This window comes from Aquila chrysaetos, chromosome 1, assembly GCF_900496995.4.
Source record: "Aquila chrysaetos chrysaetos chromosome 1, bAquChr1.4, whole genome shotgun sequence".
Lineage (NCBI taxonomy): Eukaryota > Metazoa > Chordata > Aves > Accipitriformes > Accipitridae > Aquila > Aquila chrysaetos.
In genome coordinates this window covers 79,457,853-79,482,356 of record NC_044004.1, presented here as the reverse complement: position 1 = coordinate 79,482,356, position 24,504 = coordinate 79,457,853, and the positions used below count along the sequence as shown (strand labels likewise).

Below are 24,504 nucleotides of genomic sequence, written 5' to 3'. Positions count from 1 at the left end.
AGTGACTATAAAGAGACTACAATTTATGTAAACAGCGGTGCTGAATAAACAGCTTTCCAACCTGTATTTCTTGACTTATTTTCCTTTAAATTACTCTAACATCAAAAATTTGTTTGGTACCAAAACTGATATTTTTCCCCAAGTATTCTAAAGCCAATTACGAGAAGTAGTTCTATCTTCTGACTATATTCAGCATTGGATTAAGGTAACACAACTCCTGCTGTCTTTAAGAAGCAGTTTTAGAGAAATTGGGTAAAACTTCTTTTTTCTGTTCTCATGATAACACAAAAATCAAGGACACCACAGAACATTTAAAAAACCTCAATATACTTGGATACTTAGTTCTGTCATTACCTTACTCCACCATCTCAAATACTAAATTTAATGTAACTTATCATAATCTGAATGTTATTAAAAATTTTAACAATTTTTTTATTTTAGATGCCTTAGAGAATACTTCAGACATCTTTACTATTTTAACTAATTTTCCCCTGTGACATCAGGCAAAATATTGAGATGGTCCCTCTTCCTGCCTCCCTATCTTGGCTATGTTTATTAGTAGACTAGCAGAGGGAAGAGGAAACCTTACTCTCTGGATATTTTCCACAGCCCCAGTTCACTAGTGTAGCACGCCTACTTTGACTTTACTGAAATCAGACCAGCATGACTTACACACAGCAAAATGGGCTTAAATTCCATGCTTTCAAATTATTTTTTTTAAGCTTCAGCTACCATATACTCATATATTATACTTCTTGAAAGATCTGAAGCCATGTATCAGTAAGTTAAAATTAATGAAAAGCAAAGGAGAGACAAAGACAGCCATATTTATCTGTTGGATGTCAATGACATTATCTGTAGCATGATTATGCTGGTAGAAATAAAGCAAATATCCCCTTTGCTTGTAATCTGCTTGTGCCCAAGGTGCCCTTCCTCATAGAAGGTAATTGTCTCCTGAGTGGTTAGAAAGCAGACGGGCTCTACTTACCATGCATCATCCAAATACATCACCCAGTAAGCAAGCTTAAGTAGGAGAACACCCGCTCATACTCATAGGCAAGTTTGTGCTCAAGAATTCAGCAGGACAAAGGTCCTATTGTGAAGAATACAACCCACTTCTGACAGCTTGCTTGCCATGAACACATACGAGTTGAGAAACATTTCTCTATTCACAGAAATCACCCCTTTTGTATTTGTCTGTATTAGGTATTACTCATAATACAGCATTAAGCACTGGTGCTTATTGCGTCCTGGACAATGGAATTCACAGGCGAAGGTCAGATACCCACTACCATGCATCTTACATCAACATCTGAGCATCAACAATAACACAGAAAAAGCTAGTGCAGTATGCCTTTGCAGTAGCAGTGTAAAACTGAGCATTTTGTGCTGACACAAGTAAGAAAAAATGATGCAAAATACCTTCACAGAGAAGTAGACCCTGAAAACACATTTCAAGCCAAATTCATACCTGGTTGAGGTGCTGAGTATGAGGAGTTAGGGTCCCCATAATGCCCATAATGAAGTGAAGAATTAGGTGGTCCAAAACCTGCAGAAAAACCTCCTATTCCTGGCTGGGATTGGGAATATGGAGGTGCTGCAACATAACCTTGTTGACTCATGATGGCAATATTCTCATTCCAAGTATCGGGTCCTCTTAATCTGCAAAAGAGAAAGTGACACCTGCTACTACTCTTCACTCTTTGTGCCTTTTAAAAGGCTGTGAACTGTATTCCCAAAAAAGACAAAAGATACATTTGAGGGCAAAAAAGGACCTGTAAGTCAGGGGAAAATAGTGGGTTTGCTTGCTCGCTTGCTTACTTGGTTTCCTCAGCTCTACCACGTACTGCATGAATTTAAACAAATCACTGAATTTATCTGAACGGGATTTACCTCTCCCAGGCCCATGGAGACAAAAACGGTAAGTAATGGATGTGCAGGTGGAAAAAAACTCAAAGGAAAGTCTCAAACTGTTCTCTTTACTGGGAAAACCTAGACTTCTACTACACCTGAAAAATACACTGTGAGTCCCACTCCCCAAATACCAGATATCCCCCCAATGCACACACTGAAAAAATAAGGAAAGGCAGAGTGACCAGAGTATGAAACTCCTCTAGCAAACCCTTCTCCTGTCCTAGCACACCTTTTTTTAGAGGAAGTATGGAATATGGCACCAGCTTTTCATCAAACCTTCTACATTAAATCCATTCCAAGCAAGTGAAGGAAGATTCCTTGCTTTTGACGCTGGTGAAAGAGAGAATAAAGTTCAGGATAGAGAGAGATCCTATTTCCACCCAACTTCTGCGTTACTGGCCCAGGCCTGAGCAGCCTTTTTACAACAGGACTCCATAGCGTGACAAAATTGAGCACAAGGTATTCCACAAATGAGAAGCTGTTCTCTGAGGGCAGTATGGCCTCAACAGTACCATATGTTGTCCTTGCTATTACCAGGCATCTTCTCCCTAAGCTTTCACATCTTGACTCTGTTGTTGTTAAGGAAAGAAAAAAAAAACAAACAAACAAACCAGAATTTGATTACAAGCAATCAGGATAAAATAAAGTTTTGGGAAACTTTCAGGAAAGTGTATCCTGATAATTGCAATCATGTTTAGAACTAGAAAATCTGAAGAATTCTGCATTACTAAACCAGATGACTGTATTTCATAAGACTAGTTTTCAGATACAGTGCCCCTTCCATGAAGGGATTTGAAAAGTTATTGAAGTTGTACACTTTGCAGCATTGACAGCTAGCTTTCTCTTTTCCATGTAAGACAGAATTTTTTATTTTGACTTCATATTGAATTTAACAAAACCAGAATTCCACTAAGTTTCTTGATGCCCAAATTAAAACTGTTTCAAGAAATGTTGAGGATCCAAACCCTGAATGAGCACTTACTACTTCTGTAGTCCCAAGTACATAGGTCAGGCATCCCCAAAGAACTAAAGATACATCATATAAACTAGCATTTTAAATGTTAAGTGTTCCTTTGAAATAGGTTTCCCAACCATCTATACTTCGCATTCTTAGGCTTGAGCCATGGAGTCATCTTTGAGTATGCAAACTGGATGAAAGTAAATCAGGAATTCTGCTCCAGAAGCATGCAGAATGGCACCTCAAAATTACATGCAGCTCTAAGAACACAACAGAGAAATTCATGCTGCACTGGCACATGTCAGTAGAGAAAAGCTATCCCTATGAGAAAACCCATCTTTAGGATTCTCACATTAAACATACATTTCTGGAAAAAAAAAAAAAAAAAAAAAAAAATCTGCAACAGTTTTACTAATCTTCCACGTCAGAGAAGAAACCACTTTGAGCTGGATTCAGGGCCTAGTCCTCCTCACACATAGCCTGTGCAACGCTCTAAACAACACTCCTCAATGTAGCATAAGATTTCTCAGTTGCAGTATTAAACTGCTTCAGATAGAAGACAACTCCCTAAGATTACCTATTTCTTAGCTAACAAGGTAAACATGGGGAGAAGAAAAATAATGTTTAAAGAGAGAGGCTTCTTGCTGCCAACCGCACTTTCTTCCCTCCCCCGCCCCCATCAGAAAAGACGTGGCAGTATGAGCTTTAGCTGCTCCAAAAGACAGTAAGTCAGCACTAAATTACCTACACACTAGCATAGACATATATATAATTTTGTATCTATATAAAGGAAGAGATTTTCACTTTGATGCAGCTGCAACAGTCAACACCTTTAGCTGCGACAGCATCCAGGGGAAATGACTTCCTCACTCACTCACACAAAAAAAATCTTGCCACGTCAAACTTCCCATAGACAGTATAAACACGAAGAGGTTGTGCTGAAGAGAGACAGGAACTCAAACCACAAGCAAAATAATGTACGTTTATCAAACACAGTTCCAGATTCTATTCAAGGTTGAGCATATTTAATCCCTTCTCAAGATACGTATATATACCAATATAGGATGAAAATACTTTGGAGGCAACACCCGAAATATCAACAGAAACTGATCACCTAAGGTTTTAGTGATCAGGTTCTAACAAGAGCCACACAGATTCACTCTGGAAATTGCATGAGAAAGATCAGAGGATCTGCTAAGCCCAGGTCTTTCCCTGGCTTTGTTTACTACAAGTGTCACTACACAGGAGGACATGAAAACTTTCTTCTCCCTGTCTCTGTGAACACTACTTTACTTTACACCCCATAGCCTGAGGAACAACGCTAACACAAGCACTTACCCACGACTTAATTTACCGCTATTACAGAATAGGTTGTCATCTTTTCTTTCAGAGGATTGCTGTACGTATGCAATGCTCTACTGCACTGACCTCTCTGTCAAGATGTAAAACTCTACTTTGTGCATGTAGAACTAGGACAACAGAATCAAAAATAGCGGATCATGGTTTTGGCTAACCGAAGGAGAATTATTAACTTTACATTTCTTCAGAGACACTGTGCTTGGTAACGTATCATTTAGGAAGAGGTGCTGTCCCTCCCCAAGGCATGCCGCAATCTCAATTGGCAAATAATCTTTGGGGTGTGTGCATGTATCCACACACACATACACAGAATGGAATATAGCTACGCACATTACATTTTCTATTTTTTTTTTTTTTAATACCACATTTTGGAATAAACTATGACAGAATAAGCTTAGGTTTACTCCAATTCACTGCGAAACCCGCAAACAGTTAACGCTTCTGTCCCCATTAACTAAGACTTTTAAGTTACTGTAGCACCCCACCAGGTCTCACTACTCGGTCGGTGCTACCACCCCGCTCCGCGCAGGACACGGCTGCCTGCCCGCGGTAGCAGTAACGCGGCACGCCGGCGGTACCTGTGCCCGGCCCCCCCGTGCCGGCGCCGAGGGGCAGCGTACCGCTCGCGTGGGCTCCGCGCAGGTAGGGTGCAGCTCCCCCAGCTCCGGGGCGCCCAGAGCCCCTGCCCTCTCCCACCGCCCCTCGGGCTGCCTCTGACGGCGGTCCCACGTCCCGCGGGGCACAGCCGCGACCGCCCCCCCCACCTCACCCCGGGGCTGCCCCGGCGGCAGCGCCCGCTCCCCCCGCCGGCTGTGGAGACGGACCGAGCGCCCGGGGAGGCCGTTAGGACCGTTACCTGGGGGCCGCGCGCAGCCCCCCGCCTGCCCGCCCGCGCGCGCCGCCGCTCGGGGACACTCAACTCACCCAACTGCCACGTCTGAGCCTGCCCGCGCGCCACCGCCTCTCCCCCGCCCGCGCCGGGAGCGCGCCCGGCCCCGCCGGCGGCGCCTGCGCACTGCCGGCAGCCACGCCGTGTCCCCCAATGGCCGCCCCGGGGCGGGGAGGGGGGTGAGCGTGAGGAGAGCGCGGCGGGCGGCGGGGAGGGGTGCCCAGGGCCCACGGCCTCGCACGAAAGCCAGCGCCGTGGAGCCGCCACCATTGCGACCTAACGCGACGGGGAAGAGGCAGGTTGCCCCTGCCTGCCTGCCTGCCCGCCCGCCGCGGCGGCCGGGAGCGCTGACCGCGCCGGTGAAGGGTGTTCAGAAACGGTAAAGGGGTCGGAAAAAAGCTGGCAGCAGGGACGGCAGGGCTGAAGCGGCGTCCCGGAGGGAAAGATACGGAGCAGCTTGATTAGATCCGCTGGAAACCGATACACGCGGTACATGCAGCTTATCACTGTTATCATCAATTCATTTTTCCTTCTACATGAGGGGTGAAATTCCTCTTTAAACATAGAAATGTCCTAAAAATATGACACTTTCTCATATGTGCTTTAAAACCACATTTTTATCTGCGGCTATCTATATATATATATGTAAAATTATGCCACCTGAATATCTAGAGCGAAATGCAATACAGGTACTTTACCTGTTTGCATGCTCTGGTTTTAGTTACTCTTCAAGTACATTTAAAATACTACCTCAGTTACAGGATAGACTCAATGTTATTCTAATTAACAAAGTAGAAACATGGGAGTAACAGGAGAAAGATGTATTGGTAAAGTGACTGTTCCTTCCAGTCAAAAAACAAACATTCATTGTGGTGTTAAAGTAAAAAAAAAAGGAAAGTAGCAGAGGATTAGCAACCAGAAAACAGTCATCACACAAAGACAGCTTCACAACTCATATGCACCTGGAATTCAGGCTTCATAGGCTTTCTTGTCCTTGAAGTGTTTGTTCTACAACCTTAATAAAGCTTTTGAAAGTAGTGAACAGTTTTACATGGTGCTAAATCTCAGTAATGGCTACCTCAGACAAGATTGTCAAAAACATTCATTACTATACAAAATAATTCTGAAAAAAAACCCAGTGCCTTTGAAACAGATCTCAAAATGAAGATACACAGGGGCATCCTTTACATGAAAGACTCGCAAGAAGCCTCAGCAAGCAACACAAAGTGGGCAAGAACAAGTCTTGACCTACCCACATTTTTGCTATCCAGAGCTGGATTCACAACTGAATAATATAAGCTGGCTTTCTACAGGTTATCAGAGCTTATACTATTGGATATGTCAGAGAAAATCTAAAACCTTTCAAATCTCTCACAACTGTCTAATCAGAATGGAAAATTTTGTCCATGAGGTGTCAAGCATCAGTTAAACTGGATGTGGTTTTGGCTGCAGAGTATCAGAGACTCTTTCATAAGCAGGACGCAAAACTATGCCTTTCATCATTGCTGTCCTGTAGTTTCACCCGTTGTGCCTATCTCTCTTGCTGGTTTTATGGACACATACGATTACCTTCAGTTACACAAAAGTCTTTTGAAATACCATGCCACTGGGGAAAATAACGGCTTTAAGTTTGGACATTCCCTGTTCTGTTGTGGAGACGGGCGGGTCACTGTCCCACCAGTCCTGTTGTGTCTAGCTCGTAGCTATTAACAGTAAGCAGCTGTGGATAATTCAGCACTGAAGAACCGTGCACTTACTTGGCTACTGAATACTTACTATCAGATTTCTCGTCCCTGAAATCAGCTCCAGTGAAACTGAAAGATGAGATCAGCAAAAGATAGCAAGGAGAAGCTATGGCATTGTCAGTTCTTCCCCATTTTCAGGCCCGCCCATAGAAGAGGATCAAGGCACCTTTCCTCGAGGACGCAGCTTCGCTTCCATTGTCCTTTAGCCTGGAACACTGAGACAAAAGGCACCCAGCATGTCATGGTCCGAATGTTTTGAAGCTACAAGTAGTATTTCTCTACAGTTTCCACCTATAACATTAAAAGTAATTTAAGGTTTTCAATTTCAGAAATACGGAAACGTCATTAAAGATTTAAGTGCATTCCTGGTCTGGAAAGTAATTTCATAAAAATGAGATTGCAGGATTGCTAAGCTGTTGTCACTTCATTTTAATTAAACCATTTTAATTAAACTGTATCTTAAAATCTGAGAATCAGACTGGTTTCTTCTCTATCATCATCAATAATTAAGATCTTGTAGGTTAAATTACCTTTCTTAAAAATCAATTTATCCTGAAGTTGTACCTATGCAATGCTGCTGAAAACTTAATGTCATTTCATATATTTCAGACATAATTTGGAGTTAGCACTGGTGAAGTAAACAGAAGAATTTGTCTAAATCTATAATGCTTTTTGCATCTGTATTAAAAAATAGCAAATCCCCTGCCTCTAAAATCTCACTTTTGAAGTTCTCACTACAATTTTTTCTATTAGTTCTGAAACAAAGAACACACATAGTCATCCATCAGCTTAGGAGATTATTGGATAAGAACCAATACAGGCTCTGTAGAAGGCTAACTCAAATCTTTCAGAGACCAACAGTTTTATTATCATTATTATTATTATCATCATCATCATCAACATCATTTGGGATTGATCTGTTCCCTGAAGTTACTACTGGAGGTCTATAAAAGCCTGTCATGGACAAACTGCAGAACTCAATGTCTCTACCTCATAGCACACTGCATGCATTAAGACAATGTGTGATTCCAGGAAACCTAAACCCTAACCTAAACTTTTCATTTAGAGGTTGTCCTTAAAATACAGCCTTAGGACAAGCTGCCAGGAAGAATCAGAACAACACTGTGATGCATTTGAGCTACCGGCCTGTATTTCTCACAATGATAGCTATAGTACAGCTATTGTAGCAGTTAAGATTGATGGTGTTAACACATGGCTGTGACAAGTGTCTGCAGTTCAGTGCTATATGATTTTTTTTTTTTAAATCAAAATATATTCTAAACCATTCTCTAGGGGAAGATGTGGGCAATATTGGGTATGTTCTTTAAAGAAGAGAATATTTCATCTCAAGGAATAGTTCATAAAACCCCAAAGATTCTACATTTTAAAAGGCTTTTTTTGTTGAAACTTTCTCCTTTTAATTTCATTTGTATGTCCTGCAGACAAAGCAACAGGTTTGCTTTTGCACAACATCACAAGGGTCCTAAAAGCTGTTTACATAAAGAGATTACTTTCTTTTCCTGTCTTGCTTACATATAATCACTAAAATCTTCTTTTGTGTTTTGTCTACTGTGTAGTTAAGACCTATGGAAAACAGTTTACAGTTTAGTGTAAAGCACTTTACAAGCAAAATGGAAATTAATATTTACAAAGGTTGTATTTGTTTAAAATAAAAGCAAAGACTGTGGTAAAAAAGAAGCAATCAAATTTTGAAGGGATTATGTTTTTCTAAAAAAAAAGCAGTGTGACTGTGAGGTCAGATTAAAAATGCTACATGAAGAAAAAGGAAAGATGTAATATTTCAGGAAACAGAATACTACTGTAAGAAGAAATACATCAGTTTTGTGACTCAGTTACATTTCTAATAGAAAAAAACTAAGCACAATAGAAACATAAAGAAGGGTACAACGGAAGTGAATACTGATATTTTGATTAAGCAATCTCAATGGCAATTAGAAAATATATTGGAGTACACCCTTTAAACACTGCCCTATATAAAATGAAAACACAGACAGTAAAGGGTTTTCAGAATATTGGACTGATGTAGCTGCTGTTATTCAGGGAAAATAATACGGTAATGTGAAAATCCTGGGCATGCATTCACTGCTGTATATATTTTCTCTTAAGTAACCGGTGTTAACAGATACTTCCTACAGTGACTATCCACTATCACCCAGTCCTGTTTCAGCTCAGGCATAGGGCCACAATAAAGGAAGAATTAGTTCCTTACCTGGATTTTAGTTGGTTGGGGTTTTTTTTTTTTTTTTTTGCAAGATCAGACACTAATTGAGCAGGTGGTGAGTCAGAGTACCCAGAACCAAAATTGGGCCTGGCCAGTCAGAGGGGCCACTGGGACGCAATTAGGGATTGCTGAGCACACGGATCATGCAAGTGATTCTCCCTTTTCCCTCCTGCGAAATACTGACCTCCCAGGCCACAGTGATGGTAAAGGCTGTTCCACCTCTCAGGCTGCTTTCAGCATACCGCACACAAAGAGGCCCTGATGCCTTGCACTCATTAAAGTTTCCAAAATATTTTCAGATGAGAAGGAGTGTAAATCCAATTCCAATTCATAAACTTATATTTTATATGTCTGAATTCATCTCCAAGTTCATTTAGACTGAATATTACTCTCTATTCCCTGCTGTGAACTGGGCAATTTTGTTGCACTTGTACAGTTGCTGGTAGCTTTTGAACATCTGCATTGTTCCACCCTAGAAATGGCTGCATTTTGTTATACCCTGAAGAGGAGAGGAAGGACTGGGAGCACGTCACTCCTTCCCTACCCCAGCCCTTTCAAACATCACTGGCAACTGGTAAGTCCACAATGATATACCCTCTTGTCTTCATGGTCCCTAACTCCCCCAAATAGAGGACAAAAATCAACCACCACAGAGGATGTTCATTGCCTACCTTGGAGAGTGTTGGTAAAGTTTACTGGCACATTTGCAAAGCAAAAAATTGTATTTAGGGAAGAAAAATTATATGGGAGTGAAAAAGCATTTAATGCTATTACTTGCCTAGGAGAGACTCTGGGTCTTGTGAAAAGGGCACTTGCCTTAAAGCCAAGGTCCTGATTTCTTGTTAGGTTGGTCCCTATTAGCTAAAACCACTTTCTTTCCCTGAAACTCAGTGAAACAGAAATTATTATAAAATGCTCTATGGTCCACATATGGTAAGTTCTATGCAAGTCACACATTACAAAAGCGAATGTGCTTTAGAAAACTGACTGTGGCTGCTTTCTTTAAACAAAGACTTTGTGGCTAGTTCAAGCCTCTGGGTTTTTCAATATCTGCAAACTGTGAGGCTCCTCTGCTTACTCTCACTGATTGTTGCTATTTTGGTTTTCTAATGAAATCAACATTCTGGCAACTCAGTCTGGAACATTTACAGGAGATAGATATGGTGTTCTGAGAAAACTGCTGTGATGTTTCAGTTGGGGAATTTCAATTATCTTTTTAAATTAATTTAGTACTGTCTAAGATGCATGAGAGTGGAAGATTTCACTACCAGTTCTTAAAGAAAAAAAACCGAAAACTTGATTACCCTCCTGTAATTGCTACATAACAAACTGTAACATAAAAACAAAGATGAGAACTTATTATAGCTGATGAATAATGTATGATATATAAAGCACTGTGAATAAAAATTAAGCCATCAGTCTGAGAAAGGGCAGCAGAAAGTTATATGATCCTTTCCATGTTTGCTTGCTGAATGGATGGAATTTCTCAAACTTAGATATATTTCACTTTTACATTCAAAAGCATCTGAAGTAGCTTTACTTTCATCAGCTTTTGTTTTATGTTTCCTGCTTGTGTATAAAATTTCTGATGTGTTAGTGGAGTCTTGCTATAGAAGAGTACTCAAATAAGCTTACTATCATTAAAAAAAAAAGTAACTGTTTGAGTTAACTCTTCATAGCAAACTAGCTATTTAATTGATTTACTCAGTTTTCTCATTGAAGTCATGGGATGAATTTACAGTGTGTTTTTTCCATTTGTCCAGTTAGTAAGGCAGTTGTATTTCAGCCAGTGCTACTGATCTTTCAACACACTGTGAGTATAGTCCTACTGTTAGTAGGTCGTATTTGTTCCATATTATTGATTGTCTGCGGCAACTCATTATTTCCTTTCTCTGATCAGTTGCTATCACAAGCAGGGTAAGTTGGTTTCTATTCGTTAGGACTGACAAATACTCGTAACTGTTGAATGAATCTGTTGCATAAGAAAAACAGCTCTTCAAAATCACTCTGAAATTACTTAAGATGCAAATACTTTCATGTTTATTCGCAGTCACATTCACTGTGCTTCTGCTTTACACCACCATTAATGCGGAAGTAAAAAATCTACCTGAGCATGGAAAAATAATAGAGGTACTACATACCAGTAAAGCATCTCTGTCATCTGTAAAAATATCAGTACTGATTACAACAGTATTTTTCAAAATACTGGTTTTGTGCTATTTGGATACCTTTAGTATAAACTAACTGATGCCTTCCCCATCATCAACAAAAATAAACATCAGAATTAAATCAAAGAAAATCAGAATGGAATTTTTTAAAAATCCATCACGTTATATCATAGATGCAACAAAGGGATAGGAGATGCAGCTGGCATGAAAATAACAGAGGACAGGAGCAAAATGCTGCATCATGCTTGCTGTCACAACACGCATACTAGATTTGCTCTGTGGAGGCACAAAAAACACTTGTTCAGGATTTGCTGACATTGGCAGTTGTCTGGAAACCTGGTAGATCCATGCCAACACCAGCTAAAAAGTAGATTATCACCAAAAGCAGAATCCTGTACCAAAGTCAGAAGGAGCTGAGAAGTCTGGAAACTGGTTCCTGGCAAGAAGATGCAGCGCAACAGGCAAGGATGTAGGATCAGCACGGGTTAAATAAACATCAAGGTGTTTTTGGAGGGCAGACTTTTCTAATATAATCTGCTGCATTTGGAAAGGAATTAGTTAACAAAGCAGAGAGTTGGAATTCTTGTTCCTATAGCCAGGAATGAAGATATCTGGATTGCCTTTTAATCTGTTGCAGTTATTTGCATGGGGAGGATAATATTTCATGCAGGGACGTCCTTGTTGTATCATCTTTGTAGTTACTGTTTCTCTGGTAAAAATCTAAACAGAACCATCCAGATGCAAAGAGTGAGCAATGCTGTTAGCCTTCCACAGACACAACTTGATGCCATAGCAACTTTTTATGCACTGTCCTTTTGCTAGATGCTATAGTTGAAACCACCAACATCAGACTCGCTGGGGCAGATACTAAGCAAAATACTCCACTGTATTTGTAAAGTGAGTTTTAGAAACTGCTTTACAAATCTTACAGCTTATTTTGTAGTACAGAGGAAAGAGGGGAGAACAGGGTACTACAGGACAATTCAAACTATCAAACTACAAATGGAGATTTTCAGAAGTTCAAGCAGATTTCTCAAGGCTACACTGTGTAGCGGCTATTTTCCCTATTTTACAGGCCCAGACCAAAAATTAAATGTGAATTTGCAAGCGTAAAAACAGAACCCAAGCTTCCTGAGACCCATACTGTATTATAACTCAATTGTTCCTCTGCTTCTCCCATTCTTGTTTTCAGTACTGAAAAATTCAATCTTATGAGCCTTCCAAGTGACAAACAATACCTGCTTTAAACTGCAATGCAAAAATAGCTTATTTTTATGCTGGACTGTGCCCATGCGTGTAATCAGTCATTGAGCTCTTTAAAAGCAACAAGTCAAAGGAGTTAATCACTTTTATGCCTGCTAACAGGAAACAAAATTTAAAAGATGAAATTTGATGCAGGTGAATATTCATCAGACTCATGTTAAATCTTCAATATTTCTTCAATCTTCAGTTCCACATTAAACCATCATTTCAAAATTTAGTAGACTATTTGGGCCTAATTCATAGCTCAGCTGTGATTAAAATATATACTTTCTAACTGAATACGATATGGTTACTCTTGATTCATTTCATTGTCATACACCAGAAGAGAGTTTATCATGGTGTATTTGTTTAGCCCAGTAAGTAGGCATGAAATGTTTTCCACTGGGTTCTTTCAGTAGGAAGAGGCGAGATCATAAAAGCTGACTAAGATGAACAGGTAGATAAAAGGTGTTGTGTTACTTAACTGCCACCTTTAAATGACAATTCAAAGAGCAGGGTGAAGCATTATGGCAGAGGTGAGGAACACAGAACACCTGCTACTTACATTCATGTAGGAAGACATTCAAAACTCAAAAGCTTTTGCACAGAAGATAAGTTTTGATTCCTGTAGGCTCTATTAAGAAAAATGTGATGCAACATTTCCCTGCCAAAACAAGAAAGAAAATACCACACAAATAGTTCTCTTTTTACTTTAGAATCTTTTATGAGTATTTTCCCAACTACTGAAGCAAAAAAATGTAGTCATCCCATCTCCTGGAAATCAAAATGAAATGGAGATAGACACCTAAGAGTCTCCCCAAGTCCCAAGAGAAAATTAGTTCTTGCTTACTAAAACACAGTGATAAGTAAAAACAGCAGTGGAATGACACCCAGAAACATGAATTCTAGCCCAAACCCTTACTTCAAGATTAACAAGAAGCACGTAGTTATCCCAGTGACACAAACATTTTTCCCATGTTCACAAACCTTGCAGTGAATGTGTTTTACTTGTTCCTCACAACAAAATCTTGGGGAGCCTTTGTAGCTGTTTTGCGTATTGATTCTTGGACACATTCTGAAATCCTCGTCTTTTCATGTATCTTAGTGGTCCCTTTCCCAAGACCCTTTGTGTGCTTTCACATCACCTGTACTTCCAAATTGCCTGGCCCATAGAAAGGAGTGGGAGAAAGAAAGGAAGCTCCTGTTGTAGTGTGCAGCTGGGACATGGTGGGCCCATGCATGCACACCTGGAATCTCAAAAGACTTTGAGAGTCCAGGAAGACAAAAAAGTCATCGTCTTTTCAGCCAGTAGTTCAGGAAGGTATTTCCTGAGTATCTGGGACTGGCTGCGGTAAGAACAGGTAGGACAAACACCAAAGAAACATTGGAGTTCTCTTCTCCAAACTCTTGGCTCTTTACTCGAGTTATCCATACATTTTTACTCACTGTATTTAAGGTGACAGGTCTTCAGCTACAGAGGGCCTGTGATATGTTGCCACCTAGGCGTACGCTTAGAGAGCAGATCTTCATTAATCTACATCCTGACATGGTGAATTGTAGAGTTACAGGGGAACTCTCTCTGCATGAATTTCTATTTATCGTGTTATCAAGCAGTAACACTCAAGGATATCAACTCTGTTTCTGTGTTTTGGAGGAAAGTGGCTTCTTTCACCTATTCTTTTTTTTCCACAGTAGATCCTAAAACCATAATGATAAAGCCATTACAAGCATCTAGGATGACACCCACTAACATAAGCACCGAGAAATACCTTCCTGGTAGTGGCATGGCAAACTTCACGTTTTCAGCTGACTTCAATTATCTTCTTAGTGAACCATATATAAATGCTGGGAGTGTGATCTAACTAACACACCTGTCAAATAACAATGCCTGTTATTAACTGCATATGCAATCAGCTCAGGACTCAGAGAGACATACTCTAACTTAGTAACAAAAGACATGATTGTGACAGTTGCCAAGTCTACCGTTAAGAGGAACAGAGTTCTTATTCCTTGGCATGAGCTACCTGCATTAATAAACTTTTGTTTGTGGCTAGAGTTACTATTACTCGTCCTACTAAGAACACAACAGCAGACAAAGAGGTAAGGGCAAGATAAACAGGCAAAAGTTTGACTCTTCCTCAGTGTGTAAAACTTTGTTAACCTTAGCTGAGCTGGCATGGAGGTGAGGTGATTTGTTTCCAGCAGAGAATAGCAGCAAATTACTTTCCCCCTTCAAAAGTAGCTTGGTTGAGCGCTGTCCTGCATTACCCGTTACATTTGGCAGATTGCAGACTTACAGTTTTTCAGAACATGTCAGTGCAACCTTTTGTATTTCCACTTAGAGGAAGAATTATCTCAGGTTCTAAAACATGATCCAATTTTTTTATGCTTCTGAGAAAGTGGTTTCTCACACCAGAGTCAGATTCAGTACATTTTTCTGCTTCTTCCACTACACTTCATTTGCCAGTCTTGAAGTTGGGGGCACGGGAGGGAGAAGCAGGACTAGTTCTAAAATTCCAACCCATCACACAGTACCTAGCCTAATAATCCACATTAGAGATTAAAATTTGAAGCCTTTACCTTTACTGGTGAGGAACTGCTCATACCTCTTTACAAGTGTGGGCAGAGCTTTCCCATCTGGCCTTAGAGGTAGCTTATAATTATCTATGACTTGTATTTTTAATTTCTTTTCTCTTCACTAAGAACTTGGTATTACTGGTTTTTAGTACCTTTACCACTCTATGCCTGTACTTCCAGTCAGCAAACCCTCTTTAGCTGGCAGTGCACTGCAAAGTTCCTCATGCAATCAAAACATCTGGATTCTATTAATTTCTCTTGTAGGACAAGAGAAATTTGATGGGAAAAAATGAAGAGCAATCAGCTTTAATGAATGTTAGCTGGAGCCGTGCATTTGAACCTTCCATCAATATATTTCATTCACTTTATCTGTCATTTTATACCTTTTTTGAAAATTAAATCCTTTCCATGTGGCTCTGTTCCTTGTTGCTTCTAAAGTCAGGGGGACAAAAATGAAGGGTAGGAATTAAGCAGAAATGTATTTTTCTACTTCTGTAACATTTAGGGGAAATGATGTTTAGCTTTGCCTTCAAAATTTGCTTTTACCTTACCCAACTACTAAGTTGTACTACTATGAAGAAAGGAATGTTATTAGGCAATGACTGGGGACAATAACATATGCTATGTTGCCTTACATCACTCAGCTTGCAGAAGTCACTTTAAAAAAAATCTAATTTTAAAGGATATACTAGAAAAGGTGATTTTCACTTCATTTGGAAGAGACTGTATGTCATGTTTTCTAAGTGGCATGGCTGTGATTTTATCTTTTGTTCCATTAAATTAGCTATGTATTTACAAGTGGGTTTTTTCCATGTAATTAATAAACAAACAAACAAAAAAGTACTGTCAATTTTTTTTCTTTTTTTTCCCGTGCTGATTCTCCCATTTGGCTAAAATCACATCCTACAATAAATTGGGTAGTTTATTAAATTGTTTACAGATGGTACAGTTAGAATCTACTAGAAAGCTGTTAAAATAGGCATTTTTAAGGAACTAGCTTATGTTGATTTTATGTGAAAAAAATCAGATAGGAAAAGAAAATGAAACGCATAAAAAGGAGGAAATCAGACCATCTGGGTATTTACAGCAGTAAAATGCTGCCCATAAATTAGAGATCATGATATCCCCTTTCCCTCTCTCTTTTCCTCATTACTAAGGATTGGGTGGAAAGGTTTGCATTTTTAAAGAATCCACAGACTTAGGATACTATTTTAGGAAACTGTAGGTGAACTGACAGCTTTTCTTTTATTGCTGAATGAAAGATGAACATATGTCTTATTTCTTCTCACATTTGTAGAATATCTTCTGAACTCAGCTACAGAACTACTTGATTTAAATTAGATTTTAGATAAATCCACTTGCAGTAAAACTGTTCAGAATCATAAATGATTATTACAATAAGAAAAGAGAATATATGGACAAGTGACAGTAGATGAGGCAAATAAAATTAAGAAGTAGTCACCAAGACCACACAGAGCTTTAAAGGAATTCAAGGCTGAAATAGCAGACTCTTACTTAAAGCTGTTACCTGAGATTAGGGAGCGCCATTTTTTAACAAAAGTGCTCCAAGACAGATTCAGAAAACAGCAAACCTGTCGTCCTGATATCTATACAAAACAAATAGGTGGAAACTATAATACAGAACAGTGGACATCTGGATAAATATGACTTATCTGGGAAGAGTTAAAAAGGTTTTCATAAAAGGAAGTCCTGCCTCACAAACATAAGGCAGTCCTTTGAGGGGATCAAAAACCACATGGATAAGGGTGATCTGGTTGATCTTGGGTTTACAAAAGGCTTTCAACAAATTCCTTCACTGAAGGCTTTTAAGAAAACTAAGCAGCCATACCATAACATGGCTTAGAAGTATAAGGTGATACACACTGGGGAAAAAACCATTAATTCACATATAAAACAACGAGGTTTGAACTGACTATCATCATACAAGATTTTAAAAGATAGTACCATGAAAACATCAACTCAGCAGCGTCTGAAAAAGCAAGTCAGGTGTTAGCAATGTTGGGGTTAGCAACTAGAGAACAAAACAGATTATATCATCATGTTATTGTATAAATCCCAACTTTGTCTGCAGTCTGAAGATTGTGTGGCATTCCAGGCCACCATGTCAAAAAGGATAGAGAACTACAGAGGATGTAGAGAAAGGCAATGAGGATAATGAAAGGTATGAGACAGCTTTTGTATAAAGAATGACTAATTATTCTGTTGTTCTTCCCTTAAAAAAAGATGACCGAGATGGATATGTAAGAGGTCTATAAAATAAGTGCCTGGAAAGTGTGGTTGGGGATTGCTTGGTCACAGTTTCCTCTGATCCAAGAAGGAGAGGACATCAAATGAATCTGTAGGATCCTGATTCAAAGAAGAAAAGATGATTCTTTATGTCACAATGTAGTTAGGGATGACTTCCTACAATAAGCTATAGATGCTTAAAGTTATGTGGGCTCAAGAGGAAACCACATGGAAAAGTTCATGGAAGAGAAATTCGTAATGAAGTACAGAGGAACTGCATCTGGCTGAGGAAATTTTTGAGTGGAAGTCACTGGAGGCCGCCTGAGGAAAGTAGCGTACATTTTCCACGTTCTTATTCTTTTTCCTAAGCAACCATTCTCCACCGACTATCAAAGACAACATTTTAGGGTAGATGGCCTCACTTTGGTCTAAGTATGGCTATTCTTAGTTTATCACAGCTCATCAAGGCTAATGTGCTATATTTTTTGACTGGCAGTTCTTGAAAGCAGAGAAGCAGGTGGGTGTTTGACCTGGAAATTTTTTCATACAGATCTCATCATAGAAGATCAGATTCAAGCCAAAGCTTTACCTGTATTTGGGCACAGATAGATGTTGGGTGAGTTCTGGCATTTGTCATTTGCCAAGTTTATAAAATTATTTTTTGTGACATAAAATTTTTACCACTTGTTGCCTAGAATTGGATCTTTAGATTTTAGTGAAATGATTGAGATGGTGGCAGTAGTTAAGTGGCTGTGCTTGCTATTAGCTTTAAATTTTTCAGTGGATTTCAAAACCTATCTTGGAATTTATGCTATTTATTTATGCTATAGAGACCACAGCGACCAAAATGTCATAAACTCCATGAATGACTCTGCTTTTATCATGATGTCCAGTTTCTGACCAGCATTTAGAAATCCCAAAGGATGCAGAGAATGTACAACAAGATAAGACTAATATTAAAAAGCAAGATATGCTGCGGCATAAGCATTTAAGAAAGTCATATAAGGCAAATGGGAGTTGTTAATGCCTATGGAGTATTATTTGCTAGATTAGGATATAGGAAGCTTTGGGTCCCCCCATCATGGGAATAGTTTAGTTACACACTTCAAATGTTTTTCTTACTGCGGAGCAAGCAAAAAATTCTCCCTCAGAAGAAAAAAGCAACAATTTGTTTGGAATTGTTATTATAAAACCCCCTCAACATACTGACTAGAAAAACGTTATCTTTCCTATCTTTGTTCTTCTGTCAGGACTACAATTCCTGCCTGACCAAGCAGAGTCCTACATCAGTTTAAATGTACCAGGATTAAATGTCCCCCAAATTTTGTCATTATACTACGTTACTCTTAGTTTAAAGATTTGGGGGGGGGGGGGGTTGGTTTTTTGCTTAAATATTACATTCTTTTCACAACTTGTTCTGGAGTAATTAGTACTACACAATATATACATACAAACTCAGCAGAAAATAAAGAATTTTTCTTTGGAGAGCAGAGATCTTACAGCACCAATGATGTTATCTATTGTTGCCATTACTTCCACAAGATGATTTAACTTCTAGAGCACCATGTGGATTTCACAGATTAGAAGCCAGTAGAACATTAAACAAACACTAAAGTATTCAACTTTAAGGACCTAAAAAACTAGCGCACAACATTGTAGGCAACTGTTAATTTTGCTTTTAAGAGAAATTTCTCTAATGTTTGTCATGGTGATTTTAGCCAAAACCATTGGCATGATTTTGCTATGTGTTTTGCTATGACACAATCAAAGTTAAAGTCCTTCTCTCTGCTCTTTTGCCTTAAGGACGTCAAATAGAAGATGGGGGATTAACTTCAAGGAACACCAACTACTGATACCTCAGCACCTGTACGGAGACATTTCATGTATGTCATACAACTAAATCAAAGAGATCCTGGTGTTCTGACTGGTTATGTTTTCAGCTGAGCAATGACTAATCAAGATTCTTCTGTTTTATCGTTTTACACGGTTCTGTTATATGGTTAAAGGAGATAGAAGCATCTACATCTAGTACAAATTCCCATCAAATATGTGACCATCCAAATGCAGAGGTGTCTCTCCTTAATTTGTTTTCTACAATAAGTACATGAAGAAGTTCAGAAACACAGATCAGATTTGATTATTCCCTTTTACCAAAATGATAAAAGAGAGCCTAATACAAGCTCAAAACACCCTAACAGTAATCAAACATATAAATTCCATCATAGATTTATGACATTTGAAGGGCTGATAATTACGTGATTAATTTTCCTAAAAAAAAATGTTTATTTTTGTATTTACCAGAGTGTCATAGGGCATTTTTTGCAGCTATATACTTCAGAATTTTATTGTCACAAAAGTATCTATAAAACTGTGCATCATTAGGCAAAAGGGAGATAATTTCATCTAAAGCAAGATTCTGCCTAGGGAAAGACTAAAAAACTGTCTGCTATAGCAACATATCAACACTGCACAAGATAATAAGAAGCAGTTAGCCACCTTGAACTGAGTTATTTTAAACGAGGTGTCTTCACTCAGGGTTGTCTAGCAAAGTTCCTTTAAAGACCAGGCTAGAATTCCCTTTCTGAGTAGGGCTTCTCTGATAGTGTTTTCCTTAAATATTTAATTATATGGCAAGCTGTGCTTGTTTTGCTTTTCCAGAGCCTTTGACTTGTAGTCAATAAAGAAAGTGCTCTTCCTCCCATTAAATCCTGATATTTAGAGAGTGACATTTTCCCCTGTTTGATTAGGGAGCTTGTCTCCACCCAGTCTTTGGGTTACCTTACTGTCTTCAGAGGCTTGATGAAAGGGCTCAAACATCTAAAAGCCTGTCTACTTTTTCCATCCATAATATTCCAGTTTAACAGAAGATCCTGTCTCTACCTTGATATTTTGCCTAGTGGTCTTTAAAGAACATTGCTATAGTGCAAGGAAGCATCACTCCAGGACACTTAATTGAACAGACACACAGGCTTAGGTTTAAAGCCTCAACAGTTACCAGCTACTTAAGATGCAAAGTTGTGTAACTTAAATGCCGAGTGTTCTCTGTTGCTTTGGCATCTCTGAAGACCTAGAACCAGCCAACCGAAAACACATCGTACAGGGACCTCCATGGAATTTATGCTGTGGGAATCTGACATTAAACCCCAGCAACCTAGGTCTCAAAGCAAGAGGTCTAGCCATTAAAGATGTTTCTGCCCACCTGGTGAACACTCTGCTTTAAGACCAGCTTAGTTCAAAATGCGATGTGATTTAAAACAAGCTAACTGACTTTGGGCTGAGGTGAGTAGAAGCGCTTACACTGTCAGTTGTTAACACTCAGCTAGGGGAATATTCATCCCTTGCTGAAGAACAGTCACCTCTTAAATCACTCCAACTAGACCTGGAGGAGCTCAGCTGTTTACAGTCTGCATTACTCCAAGTCAGCAATGGGGAACAGAACTGAACCCAGGTCTTGTAAGGCACCAGCAAATTATCTTCCCACTGAATCTTTTTTTTTTTTTAATGCTTTTAGTAAGGTTCCCCTTTAATGACACAATGCAAATCATCCATTGATAGCATCAGTAGAGAGATCTGATACTTGATTCCACTAATTCTCTTCCCCTCTCCAGTAGGAAAGGCAAAAGGCTGCGTAAGAACAGGTATTATTAGGGTCCAGTAATAATTCAGGTCATTGCTAAACAGCAGTGCATGTTAAACTATACTGAAGTTAGAGAGAACCAGCAAAAGAAGCAATTCCAAAACAGGGAGATTATAAAGCTTTTCTTCTTTTTTTTTTTTTTTTTTTTTGCATGCCTGCAGTGCTGCAGAAAGTGCACGTGGAGTAGAGATGAAAATCGTAAACTTAGTTCAATCTAAGTGTATTAGTTATTCAGAGGATGTACATGATGTTTCACTTGAGATTCTGCTTTCTTCTTTGTTTGGAGTATGAATGCAAGAAATGGGTAAATTAGAGTTTAAAACATCTGGCACCATTTACTAAAGTAAACTCACGTCCTAAATTGTCACTGGGAAATATACACTTCTTTTTGCTGTTGTTTTGATTTAGCTGTCAGGAGAGTCATGTTTAAATACAGCCTTTTCTGCCTCATGGCCGAGTCTCTTTGTGTGCATTTGCTCAACATTACTTACTTTACTTTGAAGGTGGGCTGAGCGTAGAAATCTGACGAAAGAGTGGGCTGTGCCCTCGATCCGAGGGAGCTCTTACATTCTTCTGAATGACTACATTTGCTAGTGCAGTACACAGCAGCAGCAACAGTGTGGTGCTCTGGGTCTCCAGCTCTGCCTAGCAGACAAATCTCCAGCTCGCTGAACATCTGCAAGACAAATTTTTCATGTTCTTCTGTAAATGAATGCTGCCTAACTGCACCAGGAAAATGGGCACAGGGGATTATCTCTGCATTGCTATGAGCGGAGGGGCGCCTTGGGGCTTTAGATTGCAAGGTGGCAAGGAGCAAAAGCAGCCTTTGCAAATCGCCAAGGTAGGATCATGAGAGAAAGATGTTATCGGTGTTTTGTGAACAAGTGAAGAGAATAGTTTGTTTAAAAATATACTGCTTCCAGTGAAGTGTTTGGTGTGGATCTTATCGTGATGCTTGTTTGAATTTGCTAACGTTTTGCAGAGATTCTACAGGTGCTGATTATGTTTGTTTCAATAAAAAGGAATGATTACTTTTTGGTAGCTTGCAAGTACTGCAAACAATTTCTTAAATGTTAAAGGTTTGAAATTGTGAAATGATGTATGCCTTTCAGCTCCTGTTTGATTCGCTGTATGTTTTTGAATGCACTCGACATATCGCAAAACTGAATCTTGTATTAGGAAATGCTGTTTCGGTCATCTATGATACTTTTTTTACTCTAGGCATAGAATAAATACAGCTTTATCATGAGAAAATGTTCTTACTATTTTGGGAATCCTGGAAAGCATTACACTGAGTTATCTCTGGTTTTGGAAAGTTATCCAGTCTTAGAAGCAGCTTTAATAGATGCCAAACATTCCCTCTTATATTTCATGAGCAACACCAAAAATTACTGAACAATTCATAAATTATCTTCATGTATAAAATGAAAGCAAAACAGACAGCAGAAATTCAGAATAAATAAAAAATAAGAATTGGTAACCCCAAGTTGCAAAAATAATAGTTAAGAAGTAGCTTTGCTAAAAATCAGTGTTCACTCCATTGCAACAGCTTCTCCACTGGTGCAGCAATGAAGATTTGACGGTTATTAAGGCTTATGTAACTTATGGAGCTGCATTCTGTTCTCCTAGACAAGAGGGACAAATTTTGTCCAGAGCTCCGAGGTGAGCAAAATACCACTGATTGAAATGATACTGGGACTGATCATCATACAATGAATTCTGCCTTGTTAAACTGAGGGAGAGAGATTAAAATGTATCTTATCACCTTTTAGTATCTTGGTAATCCAGTACATTGAGTGTTAAGTTTTTTGTACTTTGATACAGTATTTTAGATCGGTAGTTTAGCTATTTAAGCTCTAACCTTCTTAAGCTGTCAATATATTTAATAATTACTTAAATTTAATTCACTGGATCAGTTAATCTACCTCATTTCCTAAAAGAAGGTCCTTTTAGTTCTTCTGTCAAGAAAAGAACATCTTTCATTATTATTTTCAATGATTTCCAGCCCACAATATTAATCATATTCAGTAATAGAGCTATGATTTATTGAGTGTATGTATAATTTTTCTCATTACTGTTAAGTGTTTTGTTTGTTCTTATATTTTGCAAAACTTGAACATGTTTAAATTTTTTTCCTACCGATGGGCAACTGTTGCTTTACAAGTAAAGCCACTGATAATAGATGACAGTGGAATCCTGCCATCTAGTGAAAGCTTGTAGCTAGAACTTAAAAAATTCTAAGTAACAGTAAAAGGCAAGTGGCCTTGATTACATAAAACCAAAAGTAAAAAAAAAAAAGCGCAGTAGTTTGAACACGAGATTCTGATTAAACTTTAGTTTTTCTGATAAAAATGGGCTATACAATTTTTTTTCATATTCACATCCTAGACTATGGCACTCAAGTCTGAGTTCTGTTTTACCACTAAAATTTGGGACTTGAGAACACATGGTAACAATTGTGCCTTACTTCTAATGGGAAAATCCACCAGTAAAATATATCTAAATTTAGAAAAAGAAATATGTATTTTTAGGAAAAAAAAAATCAAAGCAGCATGAGTTTGTTTTCTTGCAAATGAACCCCATCAAAAGGCCACGTAATACAATACTTCAGAACACTTTTGTAAGAGTACACGCGTATCAGCATATATAAGTGTTGCAAGCATGGTGGATTGGGTGCTTTATGAGTTCCAGATCATTCATTTCTCCACGCTTAAGAGTTGGTCAGGATCAGCGAGATTTGAAAATTGACACTACTATCTGGCTGAAAACCTGAAACTTAGAGTTGACAGGCCACAGCTTTCTCTGGGACTCACTCTGTCAGCAGGCTTCGCCGTCCTCCCTGGAGAGGCTGGGCTCTTTGTGATGCGCGCAGACGTGGGTCTCCAGGTCAGGCACCAGCGGCAGGTTGAGGCACGGCGAGGTGGGGGGTCTGCAGCTACACTGTGTGTGACCTTTTTTGGGGAGAGGCAATGTTTTCAGCTTTTATTCTGTTGTTTGTGAAAAGTGAATCTAGTAACTCATGAAAGAATAAAGAATTACCCAACTACTGCATAGTAATTTTCCTACTGGCTCCAAAATCAAACGCTGTGTTTCTTAAACACAATGAAAAATTGCTACGGGTTTTTTTGGTTGGTTTTTTTTCAATTCAAGGTTCAGCTTCTCTATGGGAACATACTAATGTAGGTCCATGGAACCAGTGGGTCATTGCCAATTTACACCAACCGAGATTTTGTCAGAAGTGTGTATTTCTGGTTTTGATGTCTCAGCTCGCAGGAGCTGGGAAAGCTGTAGAGGGGTTGCTCGCCTGGTTGCCGACACAACCTGAGCACAGTATACCCCTGGACTGCTGCAGAGGGAAGCACACTCAGGTCCCAGTCGTGAGCGGAGCAGTGGTTGTGATACAGATCTAATGGAGAGAGGGATGTGAAGCGGAGGGAAATGAGATAATCCATGAAAATGTGGCAGGATACAAAAAGCCCAAATTCACACTTATCTACCCTTTTGATAAAGGAAACACACTGTTTTT

General features: G+C 39.1%; 2 protein-coding genes across 5 annotated transcripts in view; one reads left to right on the top strand and one right to left on the bottom strand.

Moving 5' to 3' along the window:
• Positions 1-24,504, bottom strand: part of SEC24D (SEC24 homolog D, COPII coat complex component) — a 135,530-nt gene that overhangs the window by 51,900 nt on the left and 59,126 nt on the right. The window contains exons 4-5 of one of the 4 annotated variants that reach the window (XM_030025526.2): positions 6,897-7,080; positions 1,472-1,662 (exon numbers count right to left, since the gene is read on the bottom strand). In XM_030025526.2, coding sequence (XP_029881386.1) covers positions 1,472-1,622 — 151 coding nt within the window. In that variant the 5' untranslated portion in view covers positions 1,623-1,662; positions 6,897-7,080. Of the gene's footprint in view, positions 1-1,471; positions 1,663-2,143; positions 2,248-5,087; positions 5,232-6,896; positions 7,081-24,504 lie in introns of those variants that run through there. The other 3 variants (XM_030025511.2, XM_030025518.2, XM_030025535.2) reach the window with 3 other exon arrangements.
• The window catches only part of SYNPO2 (synaptopodin 2), a 99,070-nt gene continuing 96,143 nt past the window's right edge, over positions 21,578-24,504 (top strand). Inside the window, exon 1 of the mRNA XM_030025469.2 lies at positions 21,578-21,819. Coding sequence (XP_029881329.1) covers positions 21,691-21,819 — 129 coding nt within the window. The 5' untranslated portion in view covers positions 21,578-21,690. The remainder of the gene's footprint in view (positions 21,820-24,504) is intronic.